Source organism: Panthera leo, chromosome A1 (assembly GCF_018350215.1).
Source record: "Panthera leo isolate Ple1 chromosome A1, P.leo_Ple1_pat1.1, whole genome shotgun sequence".
NCBI classification, from domain to species: domain Eukaryota; kingdom Metazoa; phylum Chordata; class Mammalia; order Carnivora; family Felidae; genus Panthera; species Panthera leo.
In genome coordinates, this window is record NC_056679.1 from 204,487,546 (window position 1) to 204,499,592 (window position 12,047).

At 38.8% G+C, this 12,047-nt stretch overlaps 1 protein-coding gene across 9 annotated transcripts in view; it reads right to left on the bottom strand.

The window, feature by feature from the left end:
- Positions 1–2,932: 2,932 nt before the first annotated feature.
- The window catches only part of GHR (growth hormone receptor), a 269,171-nt gene continuing 260,056 nt past the window's right edge, over positions 2,933–12,047 (bottom strand). For all 9 annotated transcript variants that reach the window (XM_042950829.1, XM_042950837.1, XM_042950820.1 and 6 more), the window contains 3 exons: positions 11,301–11,391; positions 6,292–6,361; positions 2,933–5,960 (listed from right to left, as the gene is read on the bottom strand). In XM_042950829.1, the coding sequence (XP_042806763.1) occupies positions 4,989–5,960; positions 6,292–6,361; positions 11,301–11,391 (1,133 nt within the window). In that variant the 3' untranslated portion in view covers positions 2,933–4,988. The remainder of the gene's footprint in view (positions 5,961–6,291; positions 6,362–11,300; positions 11,392–12,047) is intronic.

Sequence of the window (12,047 nt, forward strand, 5' to 3'; positions counted from 1 at the left end):
TTGAGAGAAAACGAGGTGCACTGAGACTAAGAGTTTTGTTGATGTTGGTAAGTCTCACGTGTTAAGCATTCTCCTCCAGTCTTCCGGCCGAAGAGGTAGGAAATTCAATGTCTGTTTCCTCAAGGAGATAGAAAGTCCTTGGCACAGAGAGGACAACAAATGCTCTAAGACCTCCAAGCTCTTAGAAAATGTCATTCCATATATGAAAACAAGTAATGTATCTGAATTGTGAAAAATCTGTGGTTATTTTAAAGGTGTAGCTGCTTTGCCTTTTATATGAGAAGTGTTGCTGAGAAAGCAAGCTTAATGGCATCACATAAAGATGCTTTGTTCAGATTCACATTCATCTGAAATTTATCATAACTTCATTTTGTGTTAGGCCTGTGAATTCTCAGAGCATCTCTTCCCAAGTGTTAATAGATATAATAATGGGTACTCTTTTACCATTATATTTTTGGCTGTTAAATAAAGTAGGAAATGATGTGTTGAGTTTAAACAGGTGCGTGTGTGTGCATGCACGTGTTTTGTAGAAGCTTTAAAATGTCAATAGGCACACTGGCTCTCCCAGAGGGAAGTGTAGTATGAAGTGTTTTCCAAACTTATGTGACCACAGAAATACTCATTGAAGAACATTGTAGAGAACATTTATGCTCCAGGATATATGTTGGTACACCACCCATCTTACATGGTTGTTAGGGGAGCTAACAACCAGAGTGTTATAAACGCCATTAAAAATGGTTTCAAGAGGGGAATGATCACTTAATGTGACGGGAACTGGCATTTGAGTGGGGCCACGAGGGATCAGGGAAATTCCAACAGGTAGGTTTAGTAATTGGGAGGTTTTCGGGTGCAGGAAGAGGAATAGTCAAGGACAGAGAGATGCTAATTGCCTAAGTTAATATGGTTGGCATAATACCCTCATTAGATTTCCAAAAGAACAGAGCTTGAATCTTAACCAAAGGTCAAATTCTCATTCAGAAGCTGTACCTTTCATGCATAGCCTTCACATATTAAGCTAGCAAAGGTGACTGGGCAAATTGTGTAGATCTTGGATTCTAAACTAAAGCATTTGGATTTAAGTAATGTGCAATTTCCCCCCTATTTCTTACCCTAAGCAGAGAACACGAACATTTAGTATTTTAGTGTAAAACTGTGTAAATATGTAACGGGAGCAGACTTCAGTGTTAGTAGGTCTGAGTAGAACCAATGAGAAGATTAAATACAGAAAAACACATGTGTGGCCATCTTCAACAGGACATTAATGTTCTGTCATAGAAAGGGTTGTGCTCTTTCAACCCAAGAAAGTAAAGAGGTCTTCTTTTCCCTTCACCCCCGATACCTCGAAGCACCCCATAAGACTGAGAAGCCTGTAATACCACAAGGCTGAGTTTTCTACAGCATCTGTAAGAAATAAATATTTCATGCTTAAAGTGGTGAGGTTTTATTTGGTTTGTAATGTTAAGGCAGTGTGTGTTCCAATATCTTAGTGACAGAAGAGATGTGATTTTCTAAACCATATTTGCAAAAGAAGGAGTAGGGAAACCCTGAGTCTTCACCCATAGTTCTTTCAGCTAATAGCTGCTCAAAGGGCAGAAGCAGCAGGTAGAGAATTATTTCTGGATTGAACGCAAACTCTCTGGTGTAACGAAAAGTTGTGGCGGTTTGCACTCAACTTGCTGCGGCAATAAATCATTGCTCTGTGGGCTTCACACCATCACTCCATCCTCACTTTTCATGGACCCGGTGCCTGTACAAGAGACTGTGATTTATTAGTTAACCCACCCAAGCCTGTCTCCTGAGGAGGAATCTGCGCTTCATGGCTTTATTCCTCCTTCAGGCTCCGACACAACCTACCTACTGGGCATCCCCATGCGGGCCTGACATATGTCCTTCCCATGATGACAAGTAGCTAGTGTGACAGACTGACTTGTGCCAGTGTGTGCGTGGGACAGAAGGCCTGCCTTCCCTCCTCCTGGGCAACGTGCTCCAGCTAGAAGTGTAGCTTCAAGGCAATGCTCAAGCATGAGAGGGAAAAGCTAGGACAAAATAGGCAGAGAGGGAGAGATTAGGACCTGAGGTCTCTGAGTGGGGAAAAAACCACATATTTAGGAACAATGCTGGGAGCGTCTGACCACAGCAAAGCCCCTTGGGCTTAAGGTTCCTCTTAAGAATGTAACAGACACCCACTACTCTCCCTGGGGTTCCCCTCAGGAATTTGACAAAAGACCTGACTAAACATAAGTAGACCATAAAACACATGACCCAGACCCAAGGAACAGTATGGCCATAGACCATCCCTCATACAATGATTGAGCCAATCAGGAATGGACAACCCAGCACCTAGAGTTATCAGTCAGTAAGGGTAGGACTTGAGAAGGAACGAGGGGGAAGGGAGAGGGGTGCTGACCAGAACCTTCTAAAACAAAGACCCTTGCCTATCGTCCGTGGGCATTCACTTTCGAATGTCCCCTCTCTACAGAGAGAGCTTTGCTACTATTTCTACTTTCTGGTCTTAGACTCTAATAAACTTTTACCTGTTGCTCATTTTATTCTGTGTCATTCTTCGAAGCGGCGAGACAACGAACCCGGGTATGGAGGTAAAATAACAAATCCTGCAACACAAGCACCACTTTCTCCTCACTCTCCCGACTCCTCATGTCACACATGCTATGTTGCATCCAAAACATGGCTCTAAGAGCCTCTGCCCACGAGGTGTTACAGCCAAGGAGAAGGCACAGTCCAGGCAAGCTGGAATAGTAATTTTGAGCTGGGCTCCTGCTTCCTCAAAAAGAGAGGGAGGGAGCTGCCAGCACATAACAAAAATCTCCACATCCATTGCCAATGTGTTTAAACTGATTGTGCTCAGCTCCCCTTCCAATGAGAAGAACTGAAGAGCATGCGGTCTGGTGTAGGGTGCCTTTCATGTGGGTGTTTGACAATAGAAGCATGCCACCACGGGTCCAAGAAAATAAATTTATTAAACTTCGAAGGAAAAAAATCCACAGACATGAGGAGAGTTAAATATAAACTGCAGGACACAACTAGTCATACTAGTGAATAATGGCTTGTGTGGCCAGCAAAGTACCAGAATGACATTCTGAGACTGATTGAGGTATTTAGCTATTTTTGGCTATAGAAATTGTTGTCAGCCTATGGTGAAATAGTAAGATAGTTTTCCCAAGCACACAGTTTTAAGTTGAATTAGGTTCTACACCGATGAAATTGTATATGAAACTAAATTATGTAGCTCTTAGAGAAAACTATAGCAGCAAGGTAGCAGAAAAGATCTATTAAACACCTATTACAAAGTAACATGTTGAACTTGGAACACCCAGTTCTAGCTTTTCACTGTCCTTCCCGCAAGAAAGAGGGAATTTAAAATCACCAACCATTAAGCCTGTTTCCTAAAAAGGTCTGAGCTAAATGGCAAATACTATTTAAGTTAAAGCTAACTTTAAAGTTTCATTAAATGTAAAACAAAAAAAAACAAAAAAAAACCAAAAAAAACCCAAAACTTAAAGTGAGAAGCATTTTTCAGTGAGATGAGATTCTTCTCTTTGGACAAACCTTTTGGGGAATAATCCCAACGCTCCCAAGAATGATGTTGAACGATAATTTCAACATTACTTCAGGACGCTTCTTTCTCTTCTGACTACCCTCTTGGAGGCCAATCCACTCAGAGGGGAAATAAAAAATGAGGACACTTCTTTGCTACTTTAAATAAACCCTAGAAAGAGTTTGGTGAGGAAGAAAGTTTCCGCCATTGGTTTAAGAACATTTTGACTTATCTGAGGGGATTGAAAATCTTGTTCCTTCTGTTTCTTGTTACAATGAATAGTGGGTATATTTCTTGATCTTTTGGTTCCATTATCTGGTTAACTTCATTTTCAATTTGCTTCGACTTACAAAATGCTTCTTGTACTTTATTCCCTTCTTAGGTCACTGTGTAATAGAATCACATTGTGTTAGAAGAGATACTACTACAAAGGTTCTGGGGCCATTGCTCATGATCTGCCTGCCTAAACACTCCCTCCATGTGCAACAATAGCCCCTGAGCAGCCTGTCAGTAAGGACCAGCTAATACCCTCTCCTTCTCTTAGTAGGGAGCTCTCTGACCTGAGCCGAACTTTGGGTAAGGAAGAGTCTTTTGTTTGTTTGTTTTGGTTTGGTTCACGATGAGTAGACCTGTGCATACATCTTAAAAGTTGTCTCAATTAACAAATATTTCTTTAAAAATTTAAATTAAGACAAGCATGTGCCAATAATGCAGGTAACAACAATCACTTCAGAATTGCTTAAGGAGTTTTGGGAGGTACAAAAAGGGCTGCGTAAAAAACTAACTTGCTTATTTGTTTTTCTTTAGGTGGACTGACCAAAGCATTAAACCGGCTTTAGAGTGCGGTTGCTACATTCTCCAGATGGGTCTGCATGAACTACGGTACACAGCGTGTAGTGTAATATAAAATAGCCATGCTTGTAGTGTAAATTCTTAAAAATACCTTTATAAATTTTATGTCAAAATAAATGTTTTACATATCCAAACTATTTCTTGCCTTCTTACCTATAATTTTAGTTCCAGATTATCTAAAAAACATTGGCCTGTGCTCTGATTTGCATTCAATTTTCCTGAACTGCAAAAGCCACCTGATTTTTTGCTTTTTCAAAAAGCATGATTTACTATACATTAGAAACAGCCATTCAATGCTTAGTATCACAAAATTAACACCCACATTAACAAGACAATCACTGCCACTAAACAGTCTTTGAGACGATTCTTTAAAATATTTACAGTTCACAATAGGAATATCTATCCGATCAGGCGTTCTTGTTTCTTTTTTAATATTATCTTTCAACACTTCAGGAAAAAGGCATTTAGAATCCGCTCCCCCCATCCCCCCAAAAGTTTAAACATTGTTTTGGTGTAAGCACTCATGCCCTAGCCAGCTCCTCACCATTCAATATGTAGCTTGTGGGAAATCAAAGAAAGGCTACGGCATGATTTTGTTCAGTTGGTCTGTGCTCACGTAGCCACACGATGAGAGAAACTCTTTGTCAGGCAAGGGCAAGGCTGTGGCATTGAGCACGAGGCCCTGCGGAGACTGTACTATGTGAATGGAGGTATAGTCTGGGACAGGCATCTCAGAACTCGGAGCCCGTTCTGCTGTCCCAGACTGGCCAGCGGTAGTGGTAAGGCTTTCTGTGGTGATGTAAATGTCTTCCTGGTTAAAGCTTGGCTCCACACGTGATTCAGCCTCGACGTGAGGGGCCACAGCGATGCACTTTTTGGCGTCTGCCTCGCAGAAGTAGGCGTTGTCCATGATGAAGTTTGCTTGGCAGAGTGAGACCGCTTCTGGATGCATGTCACACGGGGATATCCCTGCCTTATTCTTTTGGCCTGGGGAAAGGACCACACTCCCCGCTGGAGTAATGTCGCTTACCTGGGCATAAAAGTCGATGTTTGCCAGTGAACTCGGATTGCTTAGCTGAGTATGGGCAGCTTGATGAGTTGACTCAGTTCCACTAATAAGAAGCGGTCTTGGTTTGTTTTCCTTTGCTAGGATAACACTGGGCTGCTGAGTGGTAGGGGTAGCATCAGTAGAAGGTGAGTTATTTTGATTCTTCTGGTCAAGGCACAAGAGATCTACTTCCCCTTTTAACCTCTGTGGCTGAGCAACCTCTGAGGTACCATCACACATGTCACTGGCATTGAAATCAGTCTCCAAAATGTCAGGTTCATAACAGCTGGTACGTCCAGAGTCATCATCCTTTGCTCCAAGGATGTTAAGTGATTTCTCATGGTCATTGCTTAGAAGTCTGTCTGTGTCGGAGCCTTCAGTCTTTTCATCGGGGTCATCAATATCCAGCTCAATGAATTCAACCCAAGAGTCATCGTTGTAGAATTCAGGTTTATAGTTGTCATGAATGGCTAAGATTGTGTTCACCTCTTCTAATTTTCCTTCCTAGGAAACAGAAAGAAAATGAAACCTATCAAAAGGAACTCATAATGATGAAATGTTTTCACAAATAACATTCAGAGACTAAAATTATGGTCACAAGAAAAGCGATAGCAACAAAGCCATATAATAAACACATTAGTGTAGAACTTTCAAATACATCATAAGACATTCTCATAATTTTAAGAGATACATTATTATTTTGAAACATTTTTCTCCAGAGGGGTTAAAAATGGGATGGGATGCACATGGCTTGCAAAAGCTCTCAACATAGGACAGTACGCTTTAGGCGGCATTTAATTAGTGTTATCTAGGCCTTAGATAATTTATTGAGTACCTTGAGGAGATCTGGATCAATTCCTTTAATCTTTGGAACTGGAACTGGGGGAAGAATCAGCATCTTAATCCTTGAAAACAAATAAAATTTTGGTTTGACATATCTGCAAAGTTATACATTCTCGTGTTTCAAAAGATAGGAATAAAATATTAATAGAACTATTACTTATTCCAAATATTCTGGTACTCCATATAAGTGGAGTATGAGAAAGAAAATAGTAAGCAGTAAATGATGAGGAAAAACTACAGAAGAAGAAAAAAGCAACAAAAGTCAACAAAAAGCCCTCATGTGAAGTCAATTTAAATAAAACATAATAGGTTGATGGGGGGTGGGAGGGTGGGGAGGGTGGGTGATGGGTATTGAAGAGGGCATCTTTTGGGATGAGCACTGGGTGTTGTATGGAAACCAATTTGACAATAAATTTCATATATTAAAAAAATAAATAAAACATAATCTTTTTTTCCTTATGTCTTTATTGACGGCCAGCAGCAGTATTTGGGAATGAGAAATCTGACTCTATCTGAAGCCAATTTCCATTTCATCTATAAGGATGGCAATTTTAATGTACATCTCATCAGTAGTTTGCAGAAAAGAGGAAGGAAGAAAGAAGAAAGAAAGAAAGAAGAGCTGACTCACTTGAAGCCAAAATTATTTGCACCCTCAAAAATGGGATGAATTGAGATAAGTTTGTACCACACAGCTCACATTAATCATAAAATTACCTAAGATGATCTCATCAACCAAGGTGTCATTGCAGGCTTCATTTCAGTTGGGAAAGGCTACACTTGAGCTATCTCTAACTGATCAATATGGATTTATATACCCAATTCTATGATGTGCTTGAATTTTCTGTTCCCAATATTTAAATTATTTCTTGATCATGATTCATTTCAATGTCTCTTCTGCCTGTCTTGCAGTTTATTGTATCCCTAGCACTTAGAACAATTCCTGGCACATAGAAGGTACTCAATAAACACTTCTTGAATAAACTTGAATACCTCATATATCTATTTTGTTAATAGCATAACTAGAATTTGTGTCTTAAAATTAACATTGCAGCTCTGGAATAAAGCTCAGAGATTAGCTATTGTAGTCAGTTCATTTATTGTTTTAAAACAAGAGTCAGAGGCACCACTGTTAGGCAGGGATGATAAACTGCTTTTTGGATATTAGCTGATATTCCACTTAATGTGAATGGATCGTCTAGTCTATTCAATAGGGAACCCATCCTCTGAATATTTCCATTTGCCTTTTTACCTAACCAAGGAATAAGCCAAATTTCACTTTTTAAATTGCTGTAAGTAGCCTCCACTAGGTTTACTTAGCGGAGCAAGTGTTAAAACAGATTTTTACTGATGAATAGAAGATACAGAAAAAATATAAATTATTAATAGTTGCTACCATTTTTTTGGAATGCCTCTGATAAAACAGACACCATAAGATATATTTCACACTAACCTATGGGCTAGTAAATGATGGTCTGAGGGCCAAATCTGGTCTGTTCTCTGCTTTTGTAAATAACATTTTATTGAAACACAGTCATGTTCATTAGTTTAGATATTATTATGACTGTTTTCATGCCACGGTGGCAGAGTTGAGTAGTTGTGACAAAGATTTCATGGCTCCAGAGGCCTAAAAATTTACTATCTGGGCCTTTAGAAAACAAGTTTGTCAACCAGACACTAAACATTTTATTTGTTCTTATAACTACCAGGGAGGCAGATATTATCTGTGGAAAGATTTAGAGATTTAAGGAAGGTACTCAAATCATACACTAATACTTGGCACAGCTGGGGCTCAAATCCAAAGTACTTAACCCCCAAACCCAGGCCTTTTGCCTTCTGTCATGCTGCTGTGTTATTTGGTCCTACATCTCTAAATGAATATTTCAAATGTCAAAAACATAGAAAAATGCAACACAATTGTAATTGCAGGAAACAAAGATTCCTAAATGTCTAATGCTTGACTTTGTTATGTTTGCCTCTTGATTTGCAGAGTATAATGCATTTAGGCACATGTTAGCTTTCTCGGACTTGTAGTTGACTTCCCGCCAGGGTAACAGAGCCTGCAGCCTATAGCGCTCAAGCAGGTGATGGAAATGCACGAAGCAGGCCTGTTGCAATGTCAAAGGGAGGGATGCCAATGGTCACAGAGAACACATATCCTTCCCAAATGGAACAGCTGGTCCTCTGCTTCAACACATGTTGCCATGCAGGAATATCAACTGAATGTCACTAGATCTTTCAGATTTTATTTTATTTTTTTAATTTTTTTTCAACGTTTTTTATTTATTTTTGGGACAGAGAGAGACAGAGCATGAACGGGGGAGGGGCAGAGAGAGAGGGAGACACAGAATCGGAAACAGGCTCCAGGCTCCGAGCCATCAGCCCAGAGCCTGACGCGGGGCTCGAACTCACGGACCGCGAGATCGTGACCTGGCTGAAGTCGGACGCTTAACCGACTGCGCCACCCAGGCGCCCCTAGATCTTTCAGATTTTAAACATGACCTGGAAATCTGGGTTTTTGTGTGGAAATTCCCTAGTTTGTAAACATTTTGTAGCAAAATTTTTACTCCAAAATCAAATACATAAAATAACAAAACAATAAGATCTGCAGGCTGAGCTTGGCTTTCAGATTGCCAGTTTGCCACTCCTGTCTGATGCTGATTCAGTTGTTTCTTTCCCCGTTAGTAATAGCTCAGAGGCTGGGATGAGTGTATGGTGAGAATGACTGAATACAGAGTAAAGATAACCTGGCCTGAAGCTATGTTTGTGACTTTGCCATCATTTTATTCAAATCCAAATCACATTATAAATATGGAAAGGGAAAAGTGGCATGGACTCAAAACTTCATACAAAATGTAGAACCTGAGCCCTTTAGAGCCCTAACATTCTGGGGAAAGCTGACATAAGAACCTCATTCTTTGGAGGATCATTTTATTTATTTATTTAAAAAATTTTTTAATGTTTTATTTATATTTAAGAGAGACAGAGAGAGAGACAGAGAGAGACAGAGTGCGAGTGGGGAAGGGGCAGAGAGAGATGGAGACAGAATCTGAAACAGGCTCCAGGCTCTGAGCTGTCAGCACAGAGCCTGATGCGGGGCTCAAACCCACGGACCAGGAGGTCATGGCTTGAGCTGAAGTCAGACACTCAACCAACTGAGTCACCCAGGTGCCCCTGGAGGATCATTTTAATCATTAGAACTTCATGTTCTTTCCACACCTGTTGACAACTGTTTTCTCCTGTTTCCTACTTTCTTTGGAACATGGAAATTTAGACCATGACAAGGGTTTTTATGGGCAAATGAAAGAACAAAACTAATTCTTTTCTATAAAGAACTTATTTAGTACAGGAAATGTGAGAGTATAGTAAAGATTTCAGAACAATTTTATAATTTGGTAATTCTGACTAAGCATTGAAGTTAAGAGCTTCATTATTCATAGAAAACTCTTTTATACAAAGATTAATATATTTTCTTTAACATCCTATTTGTTGAGAGAATTATTTTTTCTTTGAAATATTGGTAGCTAATATAATTAACCAATATAACAAATTTACATGGCCTTCACAAAGACTCAAAACTGACAGCTTATGTTAAGAGTGAATTACTTTATATACATAGTGGGTATGTCTACTGTACTTATATATAAATTAGTCCATCAACTATATAGATCAATGAATTCAAATTAATCAACAGAATTATTTGACTCTTCTGTTGTTGGCATTATTTAAATATATAAATTGCTTAAAATTCTATAAATTTATTTACATTTACTATTTCCCTCCAACAAATGAAAACCATATTGTCATGCTTTATAACACTCATGCTTGTAAAAGAAATGCTGTTAAAAAGTTAGATGAAAATGAAATTCTGCAGAATGTCTTCTGCTTTCCCATTGGTTTACATTATGAAACTGGAGATGCTACTCTAATTAAAAAGCTTTTGCAATGTGTTCACATAGACCCTATTTTGATTTGTAGATGTCTCTTGGCTTCAGCTGGAGAACATGTCTTTAGTTCTAGGAAATATGGCCAACCACCTTGGTTTGTCTGGAACTGAGGGGTTTCCCAGGACACGGGACTTTTGGTGCTCAAACTCCCAGGAAAACCGGGAGAGTTAGTCACCCTAGTCTAGGAGAAGGGGCAGGATTAACCCAGGGGACTTAAAAAAGTACTCTAAAAGTAAGAAAATTTGCAATCAGTACCAATAACATTTCCTATATTCCTATTTCCAGTCTGTATGGAATTTCTTTCAGGGAGAAAAACAGAGAGTGATAGCTCATACAGCTCAAGGGACATTTAAACCTCATTATAATCCAACATCCTCATATTATTGATGAGAACATGCAGCCTGGAGAAATTAAGGGGATAATCAAACAGCAGTAGCAGAATAATAGCTGGAACCAAGTCTTTGACACCAATACAGAATAGAATCTCCTCAAACTTAGAAAGAATTGTAGCTGTATTTACAAATTCAGGTAATTTGTAACATTGAAATAAAATTTAATGATTTAAAGAAAACCCAGATTTACTTGAAATCGCCATCATACGAAGTCTAAAACGGTTATATTAGATTGAATTATCTAGGTGGCTTTAGTTCGCCTTTTAAATTTGCTTCTATTTTAGGCCTGTGTCAAACTCAGCCAAAGGTTCTGTGCCACCTTGTCATCCTAGAGTGGATGGGCCTGCTCGTTCAGGACTCTGAAGAGGTCAAGGGGCAGCTCAGAGGTAATGATTTTGTGAAGGAGGTTCATATCACAAGGTGTGCAGTAACTAGCCTCAGCGTCCTGTGTCCTATACAACTTCCCAGATAGAAAAGACACCTGTGAATTCTCTATGATGAACACAACAACGTGGTAAATGTATACCTAGGGATAATATTTTACTGCATTAATTAAATTTTTCACTCATGATTTGCAAAAGAAAATATCAAGTAACAAATGGAAACACATATGGAAATCTAAACACTGGAAAAAACATCTAAATATTAGACCATTTCCCACCTACCTTTGCTGTTTAGAAAATATGAATAAAAATAGTATCATCGTTAGCCCAAATATTCCAAAGATAGTAATTAAGAACCATGGAAACTGGAAATCTGAAACACACAAGAATAGCATCTCACTCATAGGGTTAGGAATAGTTGAAGTTTACATTTCACTTTCCTTTTTCACATAAAAAGATTTCTTAATTTGTATTCATCTAGTAAAGTCACCGATTTCTTCTGCTAATCACTAAAACAGAATGCAATGATATGGAGTATTTTCTTTTCCAAGAACATTTCTGTCCACTGCTTCAAATCCTTTCACATATGAAAAAAAAAATCGAAATGAAGAAACAGCAAACAATTTAAGCACAATCCATGTTTGCATTAAAAAAAACCCTGCAGCAACCCCTTTAATTAAGCACCTTATGTGTTCAGGGTGCATCCTTAGTGGCTTCAGCTCTAGAAAAAAGTGCTGTTTGTTAACATACTACTTTACCTAAATAATGTCCACTTGGTTCTTTCTTTTTTTTTTTTTAAGTGTGGTAATATTTTTTTTTAATCCTCCAGACTGAGGATATATCAAAAAGATGGAGGCAGAGTTTCTATTTTTGAATCATGACTGAAACTTCTTAGACATGAAGACCATATATTTTACAGCTTAAAACATATCCTGTGATAGAAGATCACTACTGGGGCTCCCATTTTCAGATTTTAGTATATGTGTTAACAGACTTGGGGGAATCTGTTTCTAAAACTTCTGTTTCATT